Source organism: Haemorhous mexicanus, chromosome 3, assembly GCF_027477595.1.
Source record: "Haemorhous mexicanus isolate bHaeMex1 chromosome 3, bHaeMex1.pri, whole genome shotgun sequence".
Lineage (NCBI taxonomy): Eukaryota > Metazoa > Chordata > Aves > Passeriformes > Fringillidae > Haemorhous > Haemorhous mexicanus.
Genome location: NC_082343.1, coordinates 41,205,135 through 41,231,560, shown reverse-complemented (window position 1 = coordinate 41,231,560; position 26,426 = coordinate 41,205,135). Strand labels below are relative to the sequence as shown.

Sequence of the window (26,426 nt, the reverse complement as noted above, 5' to 3'; positions counted from 1 at the left end):
GAATAAAAACAGGTGGGAAAGTGTTGCAGAATTTAGTATTGATATACTCCTATTCAGATCAGAGGCTACTAGGTTGGATTGACTTGCAACTGTTTGTGTTCTTGTTTATTTCAGAGGTCAGAGAGCAGAATGCCTTGTGACCACTCTCCAGGCCACCCACCAATTACTAGGAATTCTGAAGCTTGCCATCTGTCAATTTGCTTGCACAATGATATAGTAAAGCAACATTTTAGTACCTGAAACCCACCTGTGTGGCAGCACCAGGCTCTGTGAGGAAACTGGGTTTTTGTTTAGTTATTGACACAAACACACCCAGGAAAACTACACCAAAAACCAGACCAAACCTTACACAATTTATCCTCACTTTCCATTCTGGTTTGGGCTTAATAATGAAATTCTTATTGGACGTACTGTTCATTACTTGAATTTCACAGAAAATCTCAGTATTTTCAGACATTTAGAAATCACAGTATCCAAAAAGCTTAATGTATTTTCTTTGGGACAGTTTTTATTTTCTTTTATTTTTTTTTTTTGCTACAGTACGTAAATTACAAGCTTGGGTGACTTTCAAAGACAGTTATTTACTCCTTTTGCTAAAGGAAGCTTAAGATAAATTTGTTACAAATAACTTTGATTCCTTTCAGATGTTCTTGGTTTTACATTACAGTACAAAGTAGGCAAACATGTTTCCTCTGGAGGGTCATCCCTTTAGGTTATTGAGTGGAACAGTACCCAGCCACACAACAATCTGGACTTCCCATGTACTCTGTCTACTTGATAGTTCAAACTTGCCCTTTACTACCAAGAACCCTAAACCAGAGTTTCCCTTTTTGCTACAATACTTCCTACTGCTTGTCACCAGGGCTACTATGCATTTTCCAGGTATGAAACCAAGGATAATGGGAAAAAAAAAATTAAAACACAGCCTGTTTCTAGATCACAAACTTCTGCTGGCACACCTGGGTTGTGGAATGTTTGCTTCTTTATGCTGTCTTGAGAAGAAGCCTGTAGTCTAGTGTGGCTACACTACAGCACAGTGCCTTTCTTGGTCTAGTCTAGGCTGTTTGGGGTAAGGGTGTTAATTATGTGGTCAGATCTTTTGTCAGCATAATGCTGAATCTACATAAAAAGCCTTGTTATTTTTTTCTTTATCACAAAAAGCTCTTTGAAATAATTATGCTCAAAGAATAAACAGGAAGGTGGGGGTTTCTAGCAGAGTGCTGCAGATGATTAAGTGGCACAACTTCTCTGAAGGTACAGTAGCAGCCTGAAATGCAGTCATATTTTATGAAAAGTTTTTTAAACTACTGTCAAGTATGGAACCATTTCCTGAATTTTTCTACCAACTACAAATGTTTTCAGCTCAGCACAGTATGGTCCCTCTATTGCCAAGCAGAACAGCCATAAAGACAGTGGCAGGGAAGGAGATAATGAATAAAAAGTTACATACAAAAGGCTTTAGAATGCACCAAGCGTGTGCATTTTCCACTGCTTTCTTCCTCCTAAAGCAATCTTAGCTGTTGCTTGGTATTATTTTACCTCAAACACTCAGATGAGTAATAACTGTACAAATCCACCACTTCTTTTTGCTTTGATTTACCTGTCTGTCAGATCCTAACCCCTCAGGTCACCCAGCTGGAAGCAATGTCACCAGTATTCCAAAGGGAACAGAACACATAGGAAGGCCAACACCAGGCCTGCCTGCTCACTCTTTGGAGCTCCAATGCAAAGCAAATTTGGTTCTGTTGATAGCTGCAAGTTTGGTAATCCCACAGACCATTTGCACAGACAGAATTGTCACACAGAAGCAAGAGTTGACAGAAGCAAGAGTTTGCACCATCAGCTTTTCATAAAGGAATGCCAACAGAAACTGGATCCAGATTTGAACCCTTGGTTGCAACTGAGGAGTGAGCAGCTCAGCTCAGGAGCCAGACAGCCTGTGCAGATGTGCCTGCTCTACTCCCTCAGATCCTGGGAGACTTTGCAGGGCTGCTGCCTTGGCATAGCTGGGGAAGGCTGAAGAGATGCTCCAAGTCACAAGGGAAGGGTGTCTGAGAACACCTGGCTGCTCGCTTCTCAGCGGGGACCCGTTGGTGACGCGCTGCACAACCTCCTCCTCATCTTGTAGGCAGTTCTGCTGATACTCCTGAGTCTTTGCACCAGGAACACAGCACAAAGGGAAAACTCCAGGATTTGGATCACTGATTCGAAACTGAAAGAGTTCTTAAAAATTGCTTTGACTTTAAATAGCTTTATAGTTTTAAATAAAATAATTGTTTTAAAATAGTTTTAATTAAATGAACCTAAAAGTTGTGGATCTTTGATATCCATGTCTGATATACTTTTGAATAAATAGATTTATATATACCTCTTGATCTTTTCGGTGATGAAGTGCACTAAAAGTTAAAAATATTTTTTTTTTAAGCTGAAATGAACAGCTGTCTCTTTAGGAATAAACTTAAAATCTAGAAACACTCAATACAAAGTTACAGAAACTCAAAACATATTCTAACTACAGAGTCACTATAAATACATACTTTAACTGAAAGCATGCTTTTTAATTACTCTGTGAGTAAATTGCCAAAATAGAAAATTAAGCTTCTCTTTAAATGAAAAACTAAATAAATAAACAAACAAACCCAGAATTCAAATAAAAAAACTGAACCAGCCAGTAACACTTTAAAACACAGAAGTGTCTTTCCCTTTCTCCTTTAGAGTAGCCCATCATGATATTCTTGAGGACAACAAACAAACAAACAATCCCAAGCTACCATTCTCAAGTTTCATTCTAAAAGCAAAAGTTTTCATTCATTTGGGCATTTGAAATTTGCTAGTTTAGTATAAAGCTGCACATGAGGCTCCCTAGGGTATAAATAAACTAAGCCTCCACAGAGAAAACCAAAAGAGAAATCATACATGCAGTTTATTCTAGAAAAAACCATGATTTGAACTTTCACTTTAAAAACCCGTTAAGTGTAACAGTGCATTAGGAACAACCAAGCTCACTAGAGGGACAGTTTGCTTGCAAATGTCAGAAAGCATGATCTTTAATGTTATAATTCTGAGCAGTATCTCAAAGATTTCACTTCATAGCATTTTACAAAATAATGTCCTAAACCTGAACACGCTGCATCATACAAGGTTAGTAAGCAGGAAATCACAGAGTGGAGTGAAGTGGGCCCCTCAAAAATGCTGTTTCCTGAGGTGTAAAGGAATCCTTTCACACTCACCCTGTCAGCAGGGCTGCACCAGTGTGCTCTGTGCAAGAACAGCTGCCAGCCCTTGAGCAGAGCGTGGCCCAAAGGCCCTGTGTGTCCAATTCTCACCGGCTCTGTCCTGCCAGGCTTCTCCCACCACCACACAGGGAGGGCTGAGCACCGAGTGACAGAAACACCCATTTCAAATGACTCTTGTCCTGATCTAAATTTGTTCGTAAAGCTGATAGAGAAAGAACAGATTTTACAATACAGGTCTCAGCACTGCAGGGCAAATAAATGCAAATGTGCTTTATGGGCTGGAACAAGTGCCCTGGAATACTGACAGGCTGTGGATCTGCAGTGAACCTCTGAACCTCTTCTGTTGGATCAGTCCCCCTTCACATAACCTTTACTCATTGACAGAGGCTGCAGCCACACAGTTCTGGGATCCTGTACACTCATTTGGGATGAATCAGACATGAGCCCTAATTCCAATAAATATTCATAGACAAAGGCAAGGATCATTATTCCCCATTTATGGAGGAGAAACTGAGGCACAAAGTGATTACTCCAAGTCAGTGACGTAGCTGGAGGAAAACCCAGTTAGCCCCACACCTGCTACCAGGTGCTTTAAAATGAGCCAAAGCCACTTGATTATTTAATATGAATAATTTAGTAAACATCTTTTGTTTCTGTGTTTAGTGAGACCAGTGATTTCCTTTTTAACCTTCCATTTCTAAAACAACCCACATGATACTGAGAGTAAAGGTCCAAGAAATTTAGTGAAATCTGCCAGCAGATTTATCCCATTCATGATTTTCACTCCAAGCTATAAGGTACAGGGTCAGCCTGGTAATTACCAAATGAGGGCTCTGTGAATGCCACTGCACTCTTCTCACTCCACCCAAATAATTACATGGCTCACCAGGAGAAATAAAATGGATAAAAACATCAAGACTTAGGAAAAAAAATAATGTTTCCATAAAACAGAGACTTATTGCATGATAGCTGGAGGCAACATCTTTGCACAAACAGCTGTAAATTAAAGCTGTAGTTTTACTAAGCTTCCAGAGATTGCTTACACAATGTGTGGCAATGGGAGAGAATACAGAAGACAGTTAATTTTCTTCCTTCTTCTTCACTTGCTCAAATGGATGAAAAGCTACTTGCCTACCTTCCAAAGGATGAAGAGAAAAACTTTTTATGCTCCCATACCACGCTGCTACAGTTGTGAACAGATGTGAACATTTTGCCACCTGACTGCTAAACTAAAATTTTCTTGACTTCTAAGTAAATGTGAAAGTATATCATCAAATACACACCACCTGCAGGTGGCAAGTGTTAAAGAACTTGAAATCACAGTTTTGTTCTACTCTGTCCAGTAACCACAGGTGAGGTCTGAGCGTGCTGTGTCCCCTCCTTTCAGCTATGAGAAGGCTATCCAGTGTTTCAGTTCTTCCACACGCTGCAGTATCTGTGTATAATAGAAATCCATGTTGGCTGCAAAATCAGTACACACAGGGGATTCCATGTCACCAAAGGTGCAGTACAGTGCAGTTCCTCCAATGCTAAGGAAAACAGTTGCTATGCACAGCAGGATCAGCAAAATACAGGAGCCACCAGACACTTCATCTGCAAATAAGAGCAGAAAAGGTGAAAAAAAGATGCTATACAAAGCAATACAAATACATGTGAGAAAACCTGAGATAGGCTTTTATCCTGAATGGGTCAGGAGGTAAACACATTTAATAATGCTCACCATGTCAAAGTGACCACAATACACATGGGGAATTTTATGTTCCTCAGTCTCTTCAGAAACCTAAATAAGTCTATTGCTTCATTTCTGCAGTCTGTGCACCTGTCCTTGCTGGGAACACTGGTGGAGTCACTCCACACTGAAGCACAATAAGCTCACCTGGGAGAAGGCTCCACACCAAAGCCATCCTTCATGGAACAGCTCAAATGAAGACAAGGCTTTGAAACAAAACCAAATGGAAACATTCTTGCCTCATTTCTAATGACACTGACTGCACTACAATGAACTGCTCGTGATTACTCTCACATTTTCACTACAGACACAAAACCTTCAGTGTAGGCTGATGTGAGGGGTCATTTTACATCTCAGTTATCCCCTGCTAACTCTTTACATGATTGCTTATTCCAGAGAAGGAGCAATGCAGAGTTTGCAGAGGTGCTGCTACATCCTCACAACCTCACTTGTCCTTGCCAGTCTGTACACAGGAACAACATCTGTGCCTTCTGTCAGACTGATTATTTACATGGCTCTAAAGAAATTTCTGTACTCCCTTCACTCTACACCAGGGAGAAGAAATGGGGTAAAAAGAAAACATGCAAGTGATTTTTTTTGGTGTTTGAAATCAAACTTGAAGTAATAATAACAATATAAAACAATTTTCCTTTTGAATTGCTAAAACCTGGGGAAAAATCATAGAAATAACTCTAACTGGAATTTTAAATAAAACATAAATACTTTTAAAATAATTTCAAGAAAAAGATGGGATAGGGTCTCTTTAGGCTGTCAATGCTTGACACATGCTAACACTTTTAAGAACTAATTTATACCACTTAGTGGCTGGCATACACAGTAGATAGAACTTTCTATATCATTAGCAATCAAAAGTATTTTCTTAGTACCTCTTCAGTTTGAGTAACAGAGACTCTAAATTAAAGGAAAAAAAAAAGCATAACATGAGAAACATACTGTGTTTCTCATGAGGCCATTTAGCCCATCAAAAGGTGTAAAGCCAGATTTAATGACAGCTAGCAAATATGTATGGATGTTAAATTATAAAGCAAAGTTAAAATCTGAGACCCTCCCATCACATGGAAACCACTAGAAAGGGCTGGAAATGTACTCATGGACAAAGCACAACAGACTTGTTTCTCTTGCATCCCTCTACCTACACAGTAAATGGATTTAGGGAGAAAGCCTACACCCCCACCTCTAAGCAATGAACATTACTGAAAGGACTTCAATTATTTGTCACTTGTAAATCATTCAGCCAGAGGAAAAAAGCAGTGACTTCATTCTCAACCAAGCTTTAAATCAGAAGTGTGCTCACTGTATCCTTCTGTAGCCTTGTAACCCAAACCTGGTACAGATTAACAATCTTTGATCAATCACCTTTACTTACAAAGTTTAGAAAAACAAGAGAGTATGTTCAATAAATGCCTGCTTTGCTGCTGTGAACAAAAAGATTGACAATATTCGCACCACAAGAGCACAATCCATAAATTAACAGATTTAAACTACCTTGATCCAAGGTGTCTTCCATTTCTTGGAATCTCACTCTTCTCTTTGTTTGCCTTTGCTGGACTTGAGCAATTGTTTTTCCATCTCTGTCATCTCTCTTCTTTAGTATAGACACCAATCCTTCCACTGGGGTAATCTATCAGGAAAGTCAGTGAGTGGCACAAGAGATGTTAAAGCGAGCTCATGCTTTGCTTTCTCACAATGTCTCAGGGAGGAACCAAGCTAAACAGTTAATAAATGGTTTCCAGTCTACTTTTCTAAAACATTGCAGCACTTGTGAAACCTCCTTCTTGAAGACATCAAGTCCTGAACAGACAGGACAGCTGCAGTATCATCTATTGCTGACTGACACTTCTTGCCTTTAATTGTTATAGAAGTGAAATGCACACACATTTTCTGCTTGGACTGTACTTTGTGTTCCTTTGTAAGCTCACATGGGCAGGGGCAGTGGTGAGGCGGATTTGTGTCAAAATCACTGTCATCAGAGGGCAGGAAGAAGTCAATGACACACTGCTGCTGCCTCTCCAAAGATATAATCCTGCAGAGACCATCAGATACTTATTGGGAGATTAATTTTCCAGCACTGCAATTGGTTCCCCAGGGGGGACAAGCAGCTACAGCGGGGCTCAAAACCGAAGACAGAGAACACCGGGGAAAAAGAAAGCTTCAGTGCTCTGGACAGATTCCAGCTCCACATTGTAACAAGCTCTCTGCATACAGCAGCAGCTCAAAAATCCTCCCCTACAGGCTGGTCACCCAAACAGCTTGCACAAACAGCAATATGGTCAACAAGTCAGTAAACCACACCTTCTCTTCTCTTTGCTACAGCACTTCCATTAGTTGCAAGAATATATGCTAAGCCATACTGGGTTGGTTGAGCAGTCTGTAACATCCTAGTTATTAATGAAATGAAAGCAGGTGAAGTACCAGGAGAAAAATGCTTTCCTAAGCAAGTAGTTCCTGGTGTGCTAGAAATAAATAGAAATTTAAGTAGAAAGTATGTTTAGAATTGCCCTTTTTTTTTACCTTGTGAGCATCCTTGTCTCAAAAATGTCGTAATTATTTCTTCCTAGACCTTAGTAGGACTTTAAAAAACTTAATTCTGTAGATCAGCAGTAACATTTGTTAAATTGAAATAGTAGTATGCATACATTTGTGCTACAGATAAAACATATCACATTTATAATTGAATTTGCAACGCTTCTATTAGATAACCCCAAAGGCTTCTAATTTCCACAAAAACTCAAACCACCCCAAATTTCCAAGTAGTTGCAGACAATAGCAATCTATAAAATAAGTTAGGAGACCACCCATAAAAACTTGTCTACATTGCATTTCCAAGAGCTGTAGAGAAACAGAAAGCAAACAACTTCATAACTTATGTCCTTAAGCTTGCCTGATGCTGTGAGCTTATATAAAGCATTGATTACAGTCAGAGAGCTGGAGCTCTGCACACAGGGAGATACAGGGCACTGTCCAATAGGCACCGGGGCAGCCTTGGCCTCTGCAACATTGAACTGATAAATGTGGCAATTACATACTTGCAGGTCTCTGGTCTGGCAGTGTTTTATGGCTCTCAAATGGGCCAATAACGTTACCCAGAACAACTCAGGGGATAAAACTGATCTCTGCCACGCTTTTGATAGTCACTTTCCCTTTTGTTTATCTGCTCAAGAGCTTGAATGGATTATTTAACGAAACAATGCAAGGAAGTACTTGGAAAGTAGTAGAAGTGTGGAGGCAGAGGAAATAAATTAAGTCAACATGCAGAGGACCAGTAGCTGGCACAAATGACCCAGAAATAATAGTCTGCAAGTGTCTCAACACATCATATGAGTGCACTGAGGTGCAGCTTCTACTGGTAATGTTAAATTAGCCTTGCAAAACTGCACGAAAATTTAAAAGGCCAGCAGAAAAATCAACACTTATGTTTCTTTGTTGTGACAAGGAAGGGGGATTATGTAGGAGTGCTTTAATTTCACTTATTTATTTCAAAGGGTGGAGATGAAATTATATCCTTTAGTAGAGTAGATTATTTTAAGCTTCTGCTTACAGCATTGCTTTCATAAAGAGGATCAATTGCTCCTCCCACACCACCCACACATCAGGCTGGCTGTTGCCTGGCATGATTATTCCCAAGTGGCTTGGACTGCACAAGGTGGGAATGCCACCCAGAGATAGAAGGGCATTCCTACCAGTCTGCCCTAAGATTAGAAGTGGCGGTCAGTCGGTCAGTTCTGCAAGTCGTCACTGCAACCTGAGGCACTTCCTTTTGTCTGTCGGCTCTTGGTAGCTTCTGAATGACTGTGTCACAAACTTGTGTCTTCTCCAAGCTTAAAACCAGAGGGCTATCCTTGACAGGATTATGTGGAAATGTGTTGCAGTAATTACAGTTACATAAAAGGCTTTCTGGAGGAAAGACTTGCTACAATGAGGTTCATCTACTTTCCCTGTCAGCCTACATGGACACATTTCAGGATTTACTTTAAATATATAAAGACCTAATGTGACACAGCACAGGTTTCTCTATTCTGAACATCTTCTTTTGCTTAAAAGGAGGAAGCAAATGCTTTTGATTTTGCAATAGAAATCAGTGTGGCTAGTGTTACTTCCCTATCTCAACAAAAGCCATAAACTGTATTTTGAAAAACGGCCCCTTTACATGATTATTCCCTAGAATAGAATCATAGAATATGTTGGGCTGGAAGGGACTCACAAGGATCATTGAGCCCAACTCTTAGTCCTGCACAGGACACCCCAAGAGTCACACCATGTCCCTCAGAGCATTGTCCAAGCACTTCTTGAGCTGTGCCAGGCTGGTGCTGTGACCGCTTCCCTGGGAAGCTGTTGCAGTGCCCACCCACCCTCTGGGTGAAGAGCCTTTTCCTGATATCCAACCTAAACCTCTCCTGACTCAGCTCCATGGCATGACTAAAATTCATCTGCCTTTGAATTTTATGAGTTACATACTTAAGGTTTTTTATCTTTGTCTACAATACACAAAGTGATCATATTAGATCCATCTCCCACTAATTAAACATCCAAGAAGAAGGACTTAGCTGCCACACAAGATGAAGTTTGCATTCCACTCTGTAGGAGGCAGGGGGAATTAAAAAAGGCAGAATATACTATTTAAATTGGAAGTTAACGAGGGAACTGTGGTTAATACAGTTGACCACAAGTCAAGCAGAGGCTTGCCTTGAACCACAGGCAGAAAAATGCAGGCTTGCACCAGACTGCCCTGCAAACAGCTCTTACATGAAAGAGCTGCATAAAGGACCCTATTGAAACATGAGTATTTTCTTAATTCTAAGCTGGATAATTAAGAGAAGATGGTCTTGGAGCATCTATGTAACTGAGTTTACTCAGCTCTGCTGGCCTTCACAAAATCCTTTGTCAGGAGCTTTTACAGTCACTGTACAGGAACTGAAAGTGGCATGCAGGTGTGTGGTGGCATTTTCACCAAGAAGGCAAAAAGGAAAGCAGCAGTGACTGTAGGTTAATTGAAACTCTGCTAAATAAAGATTTTCTCTTTTCCCCCACCAATAACAGAAAGTGAACCTGCTTCAATCAAAAGTTGCACATTTTTCAGATAAATTTTAATTACCAGGTTGCAAAATTAGAAGAAATAAACTAATTAAACTACCCGCCTCTTCTCTGTTTAAAACAGCATTTGGTATTAAAAATAAAAAGCTTCTTACATTGTGCTTATTTTCAACAAATAAGATGTGTGTATACTTATAAACATACTGGACAAAACTAAGAAAATAAGGCCGTGTAATTCAAGTTCTGAGAAAAAAACATACTGAACTTGACAATTAGAATTAATTGTAGCATATAGACATAAATAAAACCCCCAAAATGGAGTCACTACAAACTGGGAACTAGGAAGAAAAGCTCATTGTATGAAGTAGTTTGGTGTGAATGCAGAAATCTACTCAAGAAGGTTTGTGTATTCTTCTGTGGGCATTCAGTTACGTGCCAAAGGACTGCAGTTTTATTACAAGCAATACCAGATTTTTCTAAAGCAGTAATCCCCAAAATGACAAAACTCAAGACTGCCCTGTGTTACAAACAAACAGCAGGCAAACCCCTTTGCTAATAAAATACATTAGATAAGTAATTTGAGTTTGAAAGAGAGCTGACTTAGCAGGTTCAGCATTCACACCACAGCTACTGAGGGTAACTATTTTCCCTGCTGATACACTTGCCATGCAAGTACCTGAGCTCCTTTACACATCAACAAATACCTGATACCTGTAAGCACTCCACATGGGAGCAGAGCTCTTACAAACTCAAAGCTATAGACCCAAGCCATACAAGAGAATAGAGGATCCAAAACATTGCCTCCAAACCTAGAGGAGACTTCACTTCTTGGTATACAAACTACCATCCAAAAGATTTATGTTTTGGTAGACAGTCTCACTATCTTTGCTTTCTAAAAAGAACTTCCCAATTATAATTTTCTAATAAGGAAAAATTTTAAGATTTTACTCACTTCCCTGTCTCTCACATAGAAAGTTTATGGTACAACCTTTTATGTTATACAGCAAAATGCAACTTTATTGAGGTTACAATTTGTTTTGCCATTGGTATGTCATTTCATTCTCAGAGAAATGAGAGCAAAGATATTTAAGAAGAGCTATAAACTTCTAATATCTGTTGTTGCCAGCTTCTGACTGTGCTTCAAAGTTCTTTCTTAGCTGTATGAATCTTGCTTCTATAAAATGCCTGTGGTTTTCCATCATTTGTGTGTTGTAGATGGTTTGTACTAGTGAAGAAATACCCAGTAAAAGGGCCTGTACAACATGAAAACTACTATTTCAGTTTTGCAGCTATTTAAATCCAGAGTCAGATTTTGGTGAATTTTCACTCTCGTAATTAGTTATTGTAAATGATAAACTAAAAGCAAGTGACTAAGTATCTAAATTAGAAAACCGCATGAGATGGGTTCTTGGATCTCAATATGGAGCCAAGCAAAACTTCCTAACTGTAAATACATACACAAGTATTTACCCTTCTCCATCTTCAATAAATTATTATTACGTGTCAATTGAAGAACATTAAGGAAATTTTATCCTACCATATGGGTTTTGTTCCCAGGTTATTTCAAAATTATCTATACTTCCACCTTCCATTCTAATTTGTTCATGGCAGTTTTGGAAACAGTTCATGACAAGTTTTATCACAGTCAAATTGATTACTTTTTTCTTTTTTACTGCCACATTGGTACATTCCATGTGATTAATTTAATTTCACTCATGTGGCTACCACTGCATTTTCTAGGTACTCATTAACAACCAGTGCATGAAAACACTTTTATCTTCTCAGGCTGCCATAGCCTGAACAATGCAATTTCAAAGCCTTCAAGGGGACAAGAAAGGAAGAAGTGTTACAGCCGGGTACAAAGATTCCATCTGCTCATCAAAACTTCAGTGCAATCTTATTTTGGCACTAAAACAGAATCAATGAACACAAGTTAACAATGCTGCTTTCTCAGGGGTGCCAAACTCTTTCAAATGTGTCTTCCAAGAAAGCTGTGGGTGCTCATCACTTCTGAAAAACAACCCCATGGCTACTGATGGGTAAGATTAACTGGAAAAACATCCTAAAAGTGTATAATGAAACAATACAAGCTGGTGTGCTGTCCTCCCCTCACCCTGTGGCACCTAGAAAACCCAAGTATTGCAAAACAACCCCAGATGCTGCATATGACAAATTTTAATTGCTACTGACGTTAATCCTTCTGCCCTTCTCCCATTTAAGCCCCTGTCTCACACAAAACTCGGGCCTCTTGCTAAGAAGGATTCAAGTGGACTCTCACCAATGCAGCCAACATGATGCCTTATATGGCCAGAAAAAGTACTGTGGAAAAACTCAAGGTACTTTTTCCTCTGCAGAGACTCAACTCTGCCATCAGAGTACTGGCAGTCCCAGCATTAGGAGAGCAAACTGGAATTGAAATTAGATGCCCTGTAAAGCATCATCATCAGTCACAGGGACAATCAATACAAGCATAATTCTTCTAACAGTATCAATATGCTGCTTCCTACCCCATCCCCTGAAACACAAATGGCACAAACACAGCTATTTAAAAATAGATGCTATTGGATTAATTTAGGCTGTATCTATGTGAAATAGAACAGTACTCCTCTGCTAAAATGCAGCACTTCCAGTGGGCTCAAAAGCAGTTTAATGCTGAGGGATGATACTTAAATAACTCTTTTGTGATACACCTATTCAGGCTTAGCACAGACTGTCAACAAAACGCTCCTTTTTAAAACCACCCTCTAAATGAACACAAGCCAATGGACTTATGAAAATCTGGGATACATGTATTAACATGTATGTGGGTTTCCACATCTGCTTGTGTACAGCTTTGTGCACATGGCTGTCAGTGCTGGTATGTGGCATAATTCCTGAGAGCACACAAAAAGACAAGGGGCATGATCTTGGAAAGGATGTAAGAAATTCTTTAGGTGGGGAGAAAAACCAAAATGCTCTCTTTTCAGCTCTGCAGACTTTACCAAACATCTAATAACATCAGCACTGATCTCCAGTACTTAGTTCCCTGCTTGGCCACTGTCCTTGAGCAATTGTGGGGGTTCTTGGTCTCTGTGCATTAGCTTGATTTGTAGAGAAGTACTGTGACTTTATTGCCAGGGGATAATCTATTGTTAAAGATCTTAAAAATAGAAATGAACTAAGAAGATACATTCATACAAGCCTTCCCCCTCCAGCATCTGAAATAACATCATTTCACAATGCAAGCTTTTTTAATTTTAACAAAAAATGCTCTTAAGGATGCAAATGCAGGAAAACCAGAAAAGAATAAAGCAAAGATGTTGCCATTACATTCTCCCAAAAAGTCCCAAAGCAATAAATCTTCTCTATTTTCAGAAGAGCAATTTAGCTTATGAAGCACTCACCCTTGTTACAGGCCTATCAGGTGGGTTCAGGGTTAGAAGCTCTTTCTTACCTTGGGTAAGAACAAAAAATCTGCCTAACTTGACAAAATCAGAAACCCATTCATTCATATACAGAATTTATATGTATGTAGTTCTCAACTATGGAATAAGCACAAAAAAGCAAACTTTGTTCTTTGCATAGAAATGAATGATGGTACATCATAGGCATTATGTAGATTTCTGACATAAAATTTGATTTAACAGGAATTATGAGAACACCTCTTAACAGTCTTTGTCAAAATAAAAAGAAATTAAACTCCCCCTGGTATCACACTCATTTATAAGAAAAATCTTATTTTTGAAACAGTGCACTGCTGGTCAAAAAGGAGACAGAGAGGTAAGACAAAACTTTTTTCTGAATAACTCAGAACAATTAAATATGTATAGATTTCAGGTTTGAAAAAGTGATACATAAAGGAATATTTAACATATTTTGAAGCTTGCAATATCTAAAATATTTTAAGAGATAAACACGAAAGATTTTATAGGATTTGCAATATTTACCTCAGTAATCTCTATCCTCCTTGTAAGTTCATCAAGGGAAGAAAAGCTGTCATCTAGTGATAAAGCTTCCAGGGAGTTATAAGATGCTCGTTCGGGTGAAATATCTGGAACAGCGTCAAAGTCCTCTTGGTTTGCTAAGTCTGCAGATTCTTCAGTGTCTATTATGTTACCATTCAAAAATCTCAGAAATAAATCTTCTTGTTCATTATTGACCTTCTCCTCCTGTCCTGCTGCTCTCTGAATTTCCTCGCACACCCGTGAATGGGCAGTGCTCTCACGCTCAGACACTTCATTACACCCAGAGCATTCACCTGAGGCAGTTCTGTCCCATGAAGACTGTTCATCATCATCATCTTCATCTTCATCATCATCAGGCTGTATCTGTTGCTGCTTTAAATCACTATTTCCAAGCAGGCCACTAGGAATTTCTGAAGACCCAGCAGCATGTTTTGATCTGAGCAGACTTCTATCAGCTGGCACATCTTTATCAGAAGGAACCAAATCAGTAGGCAAATAATCATCATCTGTTAAAGCCAAAGCATCTACCATTGGCTCAAGAGGGAGTTTCACTCCAGGCTCCCCAGCCCCTTCTATTTTCACTGCATCCTTGGAGAGCTGTCTTTCCCTCAGCTGCAGACTGTTATCTTTACCAGCATCCCCAGATGATAAACAGCCCGAGGAAGGCCTGCCCCCTGTCCCTGTGGACTGGGTGTGTGGCTCCAACGTTGATTCAGCACTGCAGTGCTGCTCCTCCATGTGGTCCTTTCCTGCAGCTACCCAAAGACTTGCTGCCTCAGTCTGTCTCTCAGTTTTGTTTTCACCTGGGCAAACAGTGCTCAGCTGTTTATCTTCTTTCTTTGGTGCAATGCCAGGACAAGTTTCAGTACCTAAGTGCAATTGGAAAAACAGTTCCAGAGTTTTTAAATGATTCAAAGCATCAGCCCAGGGGGGAAAGAGTATACTGTGATTTGATAACATTGTAACCTAACGCTTCAAAATGCTCTCCCATAAAGGGCAGGTATTTTATGCTTCAGTCAGGATAACTTTTGTTAGTAGTCTCTGACTCCTGATTCAGGAAAAAAAAAAATATTTGCAGACATTCTTGCAGGTGAAGCACATAATTCAGTGTCTTTCTGAAAAAAGCCACTCCCAATATGTAAGTGAGTATCTTTCTGAGCAGTCACTTCTCTTCTAATGTATATTTTACATGAGTCATCTCATGGATGCCTGGAGTTCAGAAAAATGCACTTAATTACAGAAAACTGTACCTTGATACCAGTGTATCTATCACCTAGAGAGATATCTGCATTTCCTTTAAAGAAGTAGCAATTATACTAATTTCATAAATTTTGAATTTGCAGATCAATAGCTCCTTTGGTTAACACTCAACTAAATAGAAATTACATTTCCCGTAAGGGGACACCATAAAAATATGCTGCTTTTTGGATCACTAAGCTGACACATTAAAAATGCAATTTGATGCAACTTATTTCTGTATTCCTATTTACAATACATATGAAAATTATTTTTTCTAATCTGAAATTTCAGAGACACACAAAGAGTTTCTACATAGCTTGTGAATTCACCTACTGCTGGCATGATCTGCTGATGAAGGAGTAGATGCTTAGCCCAAACTACCTATGAAATTGTTAGGTATTAATCATTACAAGAAAGCCAAACCTCTGCTTTTACACTTAAAAAGAGAGAAAGAGGCTGTTAAGAATTAAAATATCAAAGTAAGCTAGCTAAGACAGAAACTGCCTTCCATACTTTAATAAAAACTATGTTAAGACTATGTTACAGTAGGACTATTGTTGCAGTAACAGCAATACTCTCAATCAACAAATTAATAACTTTAGAAAACACTTATTTGCATTTTTTGGTCATAGTGAAGAGCAGAAAGGTCTTATGAACAGATTAATAAAGATACCAAACAATGCCCTTCTTAACTGAGTTCTCCATGCCAATTTTTTTCTTCCTCACATGTTAAAACCTCTCTTAAAATGTGAACAATTTCCTGAACTTTTTACTCAAACCAGTCACATTCATTAAAACAAATGTTTGCATTAATTCACTGCACTGAACAATTTTAATAAATTCCAAACTATCCCCCTTTTAACGGATAATGAAATGCAAGGCAGAAAAGGCAGACATGAAGATTGAAAAAGAGAATATCCAAGCAAATCAAAATGTGGAAAAAACATCAGAATGACATTAACAGAAAGAAAGAGTACAAGGAACCTAACTTCTGTAAAACACTGAAAGAATAGGTGTGAGACAGGGACTTTTTAAAAATTAGACCCAGATGAGTAGATAGCTCAAGGGATTTGTAATGGGATACCAAGCCCTTCACATACAGGTCATGAGTTCAAACGCAGCCTGGATTATTGGTACAAGATTTTGTTACCATCTGTCAATTTTTCCTAGTGGATACATCCACATCACAACAGGCATCTTTGCTGGCAGCCCCAACTGCAACAAAGATTAAATGGAATCGGAAATTAAATCAGATTCTTTACTGTGAAAGGTGTCCCTTGAGCTCAGGGCACTGTTTCTAAGAAAGTAATGAATGATCCTAGCACTGTTATCTAACCACTGATGCACAAGAACTGGGATGCAATAATTATTCACATCAAGTTTTCAGCAGTGTTCAGTACTTACAACTACTTCAGGGAACCCATGCCCACTATAGACTGAGGGCAAGTTAAGACAAATACCTGAAGACTTAGAAAAGAAGCCTTTGCCTACACTAAGTTAACTGAAGACATACCCACCAGGGGCAGTAATTTTTGCCTGACTGACAGAGGTACAACAAAGTGTTTACAGAAAATTTTTAAGCAACAAAAACACCTATGGTAATTTAAAAAATGGTTTCTTTTCCCTCTGACAGAGTTGCATTAGAATCAATACTTGGTTTGCTCATCACAGGAACCTGTAGGCATCACTTTCTCCTGTTAATCCAGGACAGCCTAGCAGACAGAGTACTGATATACAGTAATCTACCAATGGAGAATTCACTTCTCCATATTTGTCCTTCTTCCCAATTAAAAACAAATCCCATAGAAACTAAAAGAAAACAGGGTATAAAGACTTCCTCACCATCCTGGAAATGAGTCTAAACTATATGCACACACTGCAGACTTATGCTAAGGGTTTTGTTAAATTCAGTATTTCATTAGGGAGGTTTTCATGAAACACATTAATTTATCTTCAGTTAACACTAAAGGCTATTAAGTTTCTGCTTTCAGTCAGAAGCTGAAGAAATTCATGGGTAAAGGATGTATCAAATCTCATATTTTAATATACACACAAAGTATTAAAGGCCAAATTCTCTCTGTTGGTAGATTCAGAGTGAAAATCTGCCAGAAACTAAAATATAACAGAACAGACCATTCACAACCCTTGCTCAGAAGGGCAGAAATCTAATTAGGTACTGCCCCAGGAATCCTGACTGGATGACTTATAAAGCTGTTTGTAAGTCCCACGAGAGAGGAATTGTGAATTCTTAGGATCAACTGCCTACAGAGGCTCAAACTATGTTCCCATGTTCCTTAGCAGATCAATGGAGTAATTTTTTCTTGACATTACCAAGCAAGTTTGATTTTACTTCAAATATATTACTATAGAGCAGTACAACAATCTCTACAATGTAATATAGTAATTGCTACAATGCATTTTATGTATTCTTACTGATAATTGCTACATAAATTCTTATTAAATACGAATCCAAATGAAGGCCAGTTCTCAAAACATGTAAGCGTTTCCTTTTCCTGTTTTACTGTAAGCCAGACTTCTACTACAAGCAGTCAAATGAGTTAAGTAGCTCTTCCTGTGGTTTGGTGGAAAAATGTGTTAGACACGTAAAACTTTACATGTTTACTTCTCATTTTTCATTTCATTTTTCTTTTTTTTTTGGTAGATGAAAAAAACACCTAAAAAGCAGAAGTCAAGCATTCTAAGTTTTTGGTGAGAAGGCCCATGCATTTAGGCTACTGCTGAAAAGGTTAAATATTAGGGACTGCATGTTTATTGCAATACAGGATTCTGCTGGGGTTCAGGCAAGATCAAGAACCAGTCCCAAATGGTCATATTGCTTCTAGTCCTGAGCTGGATCACTCAGGCCTAGCTTGTTACCTGAATGATATTTCAGACTACGAATCACTGTTGTCAGATTTCTGTACTGGTTCACACTGCTGCCTTCCCTAGCCAAATCCTTCTGACTCAAAGCAAGCAAACCCATTCACCCCCAGGCTACTGATGCACTGACTCTGAAGGGCAGCAGCAGCCAATGACCACTGCTGCCTCAGCAGCTGCTCACACTCGCCAGGGAGAGAACTCACTGCTTCCTCAAGAAAGCACTAATCTTGTGAAAAGCATCTTTTGCAAATCTCAACCATTTAAACTCGAGATAGGGTGGAAATATTCCTATCTTGGTGTTGGGAGTACTTAGTACACTGAAAATTTCTCAGCAGAACTGCTTTTTATTGGATGACATCGCTTTATCAATTTACCAACATTCCACAGGAACCCAAAGATTTTGATGGTATTTTAACAAGATTTACATTAAGAGAAAGGCATGAAAAGATCAATTTACACCATTAATTCCTTCCACATTACGTTAAGATGTTGTACTAGAGTGTTTCAACATGGAAACAAATGCTCCTGAATTCAGAATGTTCAAATGTTCAGAAATTCTGCTCTCCAGAAAGCTTTTGTTTCCACTTGGAATAAAATCAGAGAAAAAATTGTAATAATCCATTTTTTTTTCCATGGGAATTTCCAACCATCCAAAAAATAAAAAGCACTGTGTTCTTTTGATCTGCTTTCTGAGCTGTAGAACATGTTTGTTTCATGTTTCTAATGCTTTATGTTTAGTTAGGTTACAAGAATAGAAGTGGAGAAAAGGCAGTATAGGGGTCATGGTAAAAGAGCACGGAGATAAGGAGGATCCACACATGTAGGGAACTGTGACTCTGTATCTTCATTAGTTTCTGATTCTCCTGAACATCCTGGCTGATACACACTTGTAGGACAGTTTAGGTTGAAAGAGACCTCCTAGGTTCATCCAGGCCAGTTCTTATCTTTGGAAGAACTCTAGCTGTTTTCGAGGGAAGGTACTTAGCTTAAGCCAATTTTGGCAACTGGAGTATGACAAAATAGCAGAAACGTTTTGCTCAGAGGGAGGAAAGATAAAGCACAGCCTGGCTGTCTATCAATATTCTTTCCCACACTGTCTCCATTTTAACAATTCATTAATTTGTAAATGTTTCATAAGAACCCAAAGATTCTAACAAATTACTCAAACAAAAAGGCCCCTGCCTCAAGGCAGAAAAAGGAAAATGAGGCTGAAAATGACATAGAAGTATGTACTGAAAACAATTAACTGAATGTTTTTCTCTTCAAGACCCCCCCAAAGGCTTCATAATTTTCTGTGTTGCTTCAGAAAAATGCATCTCAAAATCAGTACACTGCATATAACTTAAAATAGTTACTAATATTGTTAACTGTACTCCAGTGCCACACCTCAGAGTGTCTGTCAGCAGGTTGATTACCTAGTCTGTATTTGCATACATACAATTATGCATTTTATCTCCAGTTTTATACAATTTTGTAGCTTACATAAGCTAATATAAATGCATGCACATTTAAGACTTTTTTTTGATGGAGGCTAGAATTACTTTACAATTATGAATATCGATGACTAATTAAAATTGCATTTTTTATCCTTTGTGCTGAGAAAAAAAAATCATCCATTTGTGCATCTGTAGAGATCCAACAAATGATGTAGCTTCAAATGAAATAACTTAATTTTATTTATAGGAATATACCATTACAGTGTAATATTTAAGACAAATGTATACACATGTACATACATACACACATACCTGATTTAAAAGCAGTAGCTTCCCTTTCCTTTAAAGTTCTGGATTCCATTAACTGAGGTAAACAACTGCTTTCCCATGTATTTTCTGCAGCTACTAGCTGTAAAATATGATAATAATACCTATAATTTTTGGAATTAAACAGGAATGCTGTGGCTTTTTGAAACATTCAAACTTCAAAAAGCTTCTAAACTTGAAAGATTTTATCTAATATTTAAAATATATTTATTACCAATTTTTGACAAAGCAGAATTCAATTAAACAGCTGCTTACCTTATGCTTGGATGCCTGTGGCCTGCAGCAGTAAAGAAAAAAAGAATAAATTAAGTAACCTAGTAGCAACAGTCTTCTTGATAAATATGAGTGAAGTCTTAGAAACCTTTGCTCTTCTCTAAAATTAGCACAGAACTTTTCTTCCATTCAAAGTGCCAGGCTGCTAGCATACTTTCAAGCACAGATCTGTCCTTGCATGAATATCATCAGAAGACCAATTAGCCCCAACATTGTTCCACCTAACTGAGAAAGCAGTCAGAAGAAAATTTACTGCAACATATCAAGCAATGTACATTCCTGTAAAAGGTTATGCTCAGAAGAAACTCTACCAACTTTAAAAATCATCTAAGAACTTGATTTCTATTATTATTTAAAATAGGGGTCACTATAAAAGGGATGGAGGAATGAAATGCCCTCCCCAAAACCCATATTTCCCTCTCCACAGACTGGGACATTTTCTGGGTTACGTAAGGTACAGCAGCTCCCACTGACTCCATTCAGATTCCCAGGTGAATCAGTGCTGCTCACAGTCAGTGTGGACTTTGCCAGCTGTATACACATTCATGCACAATGTGATTTATCACACACCTCTGTCTTGCAGTCTTTCATACAGCAATGAAGATAAAATGTGGAGCATTTTATTTAAAGCTACTGAAAAAAAAAATTGGAGAGACAAGGGGACAGTACTGATGCTCATATTCTCTAACAAAAACTTCAAAAAGTTACATTGCCTTTTAAATTTTACCATTTAAAATTCAAATAAAGGACTCTCAAAACTACTTTTAAAGAACAAACATGTCCAGTACATAGCTGTAAAACTTCAGTATGATAAAAGTTTACATTACTTTCAATTAAAAAAGCAGAATGCTCACATTTTCCAAGACCTGCATGCTATTCATTAAAAATTAAAGTGTAATTTCAATTAAAAAGTAAAATGAGTTTAATGCTTAGGAAAAAACCCATATATGAAACAATAAAAGCAAATAGGCTTTTGCCTTGAGAGTTTGAAAGAGTAATAGTATTATATCCAGAGCACTGATCACAGCAAATGAACACAAGCCTTAATTTTTATCAAACTGCAGGGTTTCTCAGAACAGGGAATGATATTTCAAAACTGAAATGAAGGAGAAAGCAGAGTTATTCTCAACCAGGTGACAACAGGGAGGTGCTACTCATTGCAGCACATAAATCCCAGCAGACCTGAGCCTCAGCCCTTCTGTGGGCTCACAAGGTTGTGTGCAGCTCCAGTGCCACACTGCCCCTCTTCCCTTGGGGATGCAGGGATGCCTTTCCAGGGCCTCCCTCCCAAAGGCATTCAGAGTACATGTGAAAAATCCCTGCATGGATTCTGGCAGTCAGCCAGAATTTTTTGTTTTCAAACTTTGGTACCATCACCCATAAGAAAAAAAATTGATAACCAAATCAATACTCTTTAGGAGCAACAGGAACATTTTGGCTTTTGTTATATCCAGATTGACTAAGCCAACGCAAAAGTACCAGAGAAAGTTTTCTCTTCCCACCTAATTGAGAGCATCTCGCCTGTCACAGCCTTGGAATGTAGTTAGTTTCCTTACTGCTGTTGGCTGATCATTTTTCAGTGGCAGCTTGTATGATTTTTTCCATCTGTGCATTAAAATCAATGTCTGGACAGTGTAGGACATTCACCTACGAAGGAACAGATCTCCTCCTCCTACCTGATGGATACAATCCCATATGTGCTACTACCCAGAAAAGCACCCTGGGCACGAGTTTGTTGTACTGTGATACACTGATTCAGGAGGCTGATGGATCAGGGAAAGCAGCTACCAACTGAGATTTCACTGTTCAGAACACTGTCATGCTAGGAAAGTACAGAATCACTGCTTCATGTAAATGCAATGGATATGAAATTAATAGAAGGTGACAAGAACTACTTTAAGTATTTAGAAATTGTCCTAAAATGTGGGAACTTGGGAATGAAATCCTATAGGGTAGGTATGGGTGCTGAAGTGTGAGATGCTGGAAAAGTGCATTTTGAAGCAATGATTAAACCAATAGGTACTAAACATGAATACCATCATTAGTTCTACAGTCTCTCTCTTCCTAAATTAACACTATTCAGTTTTTCCTTTGGTTGAAATAAAAAAAAAAATCAAACCTCCTGTTCTGGAAAACTGATGATTTGCTAAAACAAGTTCAGATTTAGTCTTCATGCATTCCTCAAACAAAATTAAAAAAAATATGAAAACTGATGGCAAAAATATTTTAGTTACATATCAGAAGGAACCACCACTTTATAATCAAATTCAAGTCAGTGATGCAACTTTTATTTTGACACTGATTATTTTAAAACACCCATAATGGCAAGGAGACAACAGGGGCAGTAACATATTCATTTGAGGAGTAATAATACTTTCTTATACTTACTGTTGATGAGAAGAGCAAACTCTAGTAAGCTTTTCCAGTTCTTGGCCACTCAGCTCTTTATCTGAATTCCTCAGTGTTGTAACTGGACTGGGAACTGCTGTCTTCCATTTTCTTTCTAAATTAAATAAAAATATTTTTTACTCAAGATACTATGAAAGTAGCTTAACATAACACAAATAGGTGAAACTAATTAGTGGAGAAATATTGACAGCTTTTCTGTGTACATTCTACAGTCTCATTTCAGATTATGTAGAACAGCATCCTATTCTTTCAGAAGACACTTTATTTTCATCACATCACACTCACCAATCCTAACCCAAAAATGAGCTTGAAACAACTGTGGATCAAAATCTTCATTAACAGAATAAAGAATTACAAACTATTTCCACATTTATAATTAAATGTGTGCAAAAAATTCCAAAGCATGAATACTCTTCTTATAACAAGCTCACCAAGTTCAGAGAAATTCTGATATAAATGCCGCTTTTGCTATGTAACTTTTTTATCCTGGAAATGTATTATTTAGAAATACAAACTAAAGTCTTTCTTCTACCATATTAGTTTATCTGGTACTCACCCCACTGTTCCTGTATGGAAGAAAGATTTGCAAGCAGCTGCTCATGATAAAGTCGTTCAAGCTGAATGAACTTCATGGCCTTCTCATCTGAATGGGAGGTTAAAGGCAAATGCACAAATATCTGGACATGGTATGACTTACTTATAACTGGCATCGTGTTTGAAAGGGAAGTAATTACACACTTGAAATTTGAAATAAGTGAATCAAAATGAATAATGGCTAGCATCCTGATTTCTGTGCAAGAAAGAAAAAATAGCAGACATGAAAATGGCAGGCAAGAAGTAAAATAAGTTGAGAAACATGAGAAACATTCAAAAATTAAAATCCTATTATTTTCAGCAGCTACCTCTTCCCATGTGCCTGAAGCACAACAGAAGATTTTTCTTGAAAAGAAATGACTGAAATGTTATTATGCTGATAACATTACCAAAAAAATGAAATCTCTGGGAAATAACAAGCAAAACTAAGTCACCACGGATCTCGCAAGAAATACAAATACATGCCAATAACCACGACCAACTGAAAATATGACTAATATGACTCCTTTCTACTGACCAGCTGGAGACAGTATTAAAACAACTTCAACTTCAACTTTTGAAAAATACCTGCCCCCCTTTTCAACCATTATACAACACTGTTGGACTGCTGAGTTTACCTTTTGTTTTCCTGAAGATTCTGCTCACTTTTCTTCTATATGAAGAACTCTTTCCCCATGCTTAGGGTTATCAATATATTCACAAAGGTATATTGATAGTCACACATTTTGCAATAGTCAGGATAATGCTAGCTCCACTAAGCCTGAGTTGTTAGTTGTGGTGCTTGAAGTTGTTTTACCAGCTACTTGAAATGTAATTCTACAATACAGTGAGGGTAGAAGTGAATGAGGTTCTTAGTAATACAGAAAACCCACTTTCCATTATTCATGCTAATTAAAACACTGGAGTAATTATTACAAAAAAACACAACCAGTAGCTGTTATTCTGGTTAGCCTCATGCAATAGCATGGCTTATGACCAACAATATTAATGGAAAGAATATTCCCTGTCTTCAGGAAATCTGTTATTAGAAACAGAATTACAGATCACAGAGAGAGCCTTAGAGGATCACAGCAACAAACCCTGAATTATTTCTAATATGAGATTCCACACTGGATGAATTAAAATGTCTGTCATGGATAATTAATACAGTGCAACATGATCAAGCAAGTTCTTTATTAACCTCAGGAAACTGATGGCTGGAGGTACAGTGGAGATATCCTTCATAAATATGTATTATATAGTGGTGTTGAATTCCACACATCAGGTGTACATTGCATTAAAAAATATTTCCTTTGATCAGCTTTAAATAGAATGCCTTTCAATTAAAGCAACTCCAATGACAGAGGAACTGTTTCTATCATGCCATTTATGTTTTAAATTTACTGTATCCCCTCTGCATCATAATTTACTACAGAATTTTTCCATGCCTTTAATTTGTGCTGTGAATTCACATTTGCTGATGGACACTTTTGAATTAGGAGAAAAAAACCAAAAATACAGTCCTCTAAAACCGTGATGGATATTTTGTTTTATATGTTGCTTTTATAACATTGCAACTGTTAGCTCTCTGGTTTTATCTACAGGCTAACACAATTTGTCTAGGTTTTTTATGCCTTGTTACTTAGCCTGCTAAACAATGGCCTATTGCTATATTTTGTTTGTACAAATCACATAGTAAAGAAATAATCTGTATGCACAAATTCTGTAATATATGAGGCATCTTAGTGAATCACATATACCTTAAGAGCTTACCACTGCATCTTCTTTTTATAATCTGATCACTTTCCCTTTGAAGCAAAGGGAAAACCACCTTTTCTAAAATTCTGACTTAACTATGAGGTATAATATTATTATTCTCTCACACAATTACTGAAATATATCAGAATAATTATCAGCAGTTCAACTATTACAATTTTTTGACCAAACTTACTTCCATTATCTAGGAACAAATCAAAATAAACTGGACTATTAAACTGTTCCCAGAAGCAAGTACCCATATTTCCTACAACAATTTTTCAAACTGCCTTGATATGATTTTGACTGATTAGCATTTGTCAAACACCATTTTGCTATTGTTTGCAGGTTGCTGATCTCAGCTCCAGGTGTTTGGATTTTTATTCCAATCTAGACATTTTACTACATATTCTAATCAACTGTTGTGATAATTTTATCATTACTGTAAGTACCCTATTTGATATCATACATACCCTATCTCTAAAATGGACATCTTCCCAGTTACTAATATTTAGAATAGAAGTTATCTTATAAAAACAAAAATCCTTTGAAAATGTTTTCTTACTTCCTTGCTTATGTCCAGCTACTAATAATTGCATCAGTACAGCTGCTGGAAGTGAATTTATCCCTTAACTCACATTCCAGTTGATTAAGGAGGATTTGCTACCATACTTTGTATTCACTCATGGGTGAATTATGGTTGTTCACTTCTTTCTAACCCTGACCCACAAGACGTGAGTTAACAACAAAGCATTGGACTTTTATGTTTTATCATACCACATTATTCTAATACTGTGCAACAATTTCTGCAAGTAAAAGGATACATTCTTCCTCCTGAAAATAGGTCTCAGCTATCTGCAAAAGTGAAAAAAAAAATAAAAAAAATCTGTAATTCTCATGACAGTGGCAAGGACGTAATGCAAACTTTTTATCATAAATTTAAACATCTAGCTTGCAGGTTCCTATTTAGTTTGGGTAATATATGCATATTGTGACAAAATACATGTATTCCTATTCTAGGAAAAAGGTTTTAAAAGAGTATCAAAGACCACATAAATATTAAGTCCTCTCACAGTAAACAGATTTGATTTTGTGTAATTTACAGAATTCCACAAAACCAAAAAACCTTCGTAGGGTTTTATGTTCCTGCAACTATAAAAAATATTTCAGAAACATTTTTAGTTATCTTTAATAGAAAGCTTTAAAATCACCTACAAAAGAACTACTATTTTTACTGATACCAGTTCAAAAGTTTGAATTCTGTCCTGACCAATGTTTTCTTATGTTTGATCAAATTAAGATCATTGCTGCGCTCTCCTGAGCATTACATTGCAATGGTTTAAAACACAAATGGAGGTTTCCTGACTGATGAGAAGAGTCTTTTGTCTTCCTGTAAACAAAAAATATTTGAGAATTGCAACAATAACTTATTTGTGTTCGTTACAAAACTGTGCAGGCTTTCCTAAAAAGCTGAGGAATACTGACAACTTTGTTTGTAAATGTGATGAAATACAAAAAATATAAACCTCAGAAGTATTCCACAGAGCTCTACACTACCAGTGACCTTTACAAG

At 37.6% G+C, this 26,426-nt stretch overlaps 1 protein-coding gene across 2 annotated transcripts in view; it reads right to left on the bottom strand.

The window, feature by feature from the left end:
• Positions 1 to 488: 488 nt before the first annotated feature.
• The window catches only part of CNST (consortin, connexin sorting protein), a 49,204-nt gene continuing 23,266 nt past the window's right edge, over positions 489 to 26,426 (bottom strand). For both annotated transcript variants that reach the window (XM_059841475.1, XM_059841474.1), the window contains 8 exons: positions 25,678 to 25,708; positions 23,082 to 23,168; positions 22,505 to 22,619; positions 20,099 to 20,120; positions 19,829 to 19,925; positions 13,944 to 14,830; positions 6,472 to 6,607; positions 489 to 4,829 (listed from right to left, as the gene is read on the bottom strand). In XM_059841475.1, coding sequence (XP_059697458.1) covers positions 4,624 to 4,829; positions 6,472 to 6,607; positions 13,944 to 14,830; positions 19,829 to 19,925; positions 20,099 to 20,120; positions 22,505 to 22,619; positions 23,082 to 23,168; positions 25,678 to 25,708 — 1,581 coding nt within the window. In that variant the 3' untranslated portion in view covers positions 489 to 4,623. The remainder of the gene's footprint in view (positions 4,830 to 6,471; positions 6,608 to 13,943; positions 14,831 to 19,828; positions 19,926 to 20,098; positions 20,121 to 22,504; positions 22,620 to 23,081; positions 23,169 to 25,677; positions 25,709 to 26,426) is intronic.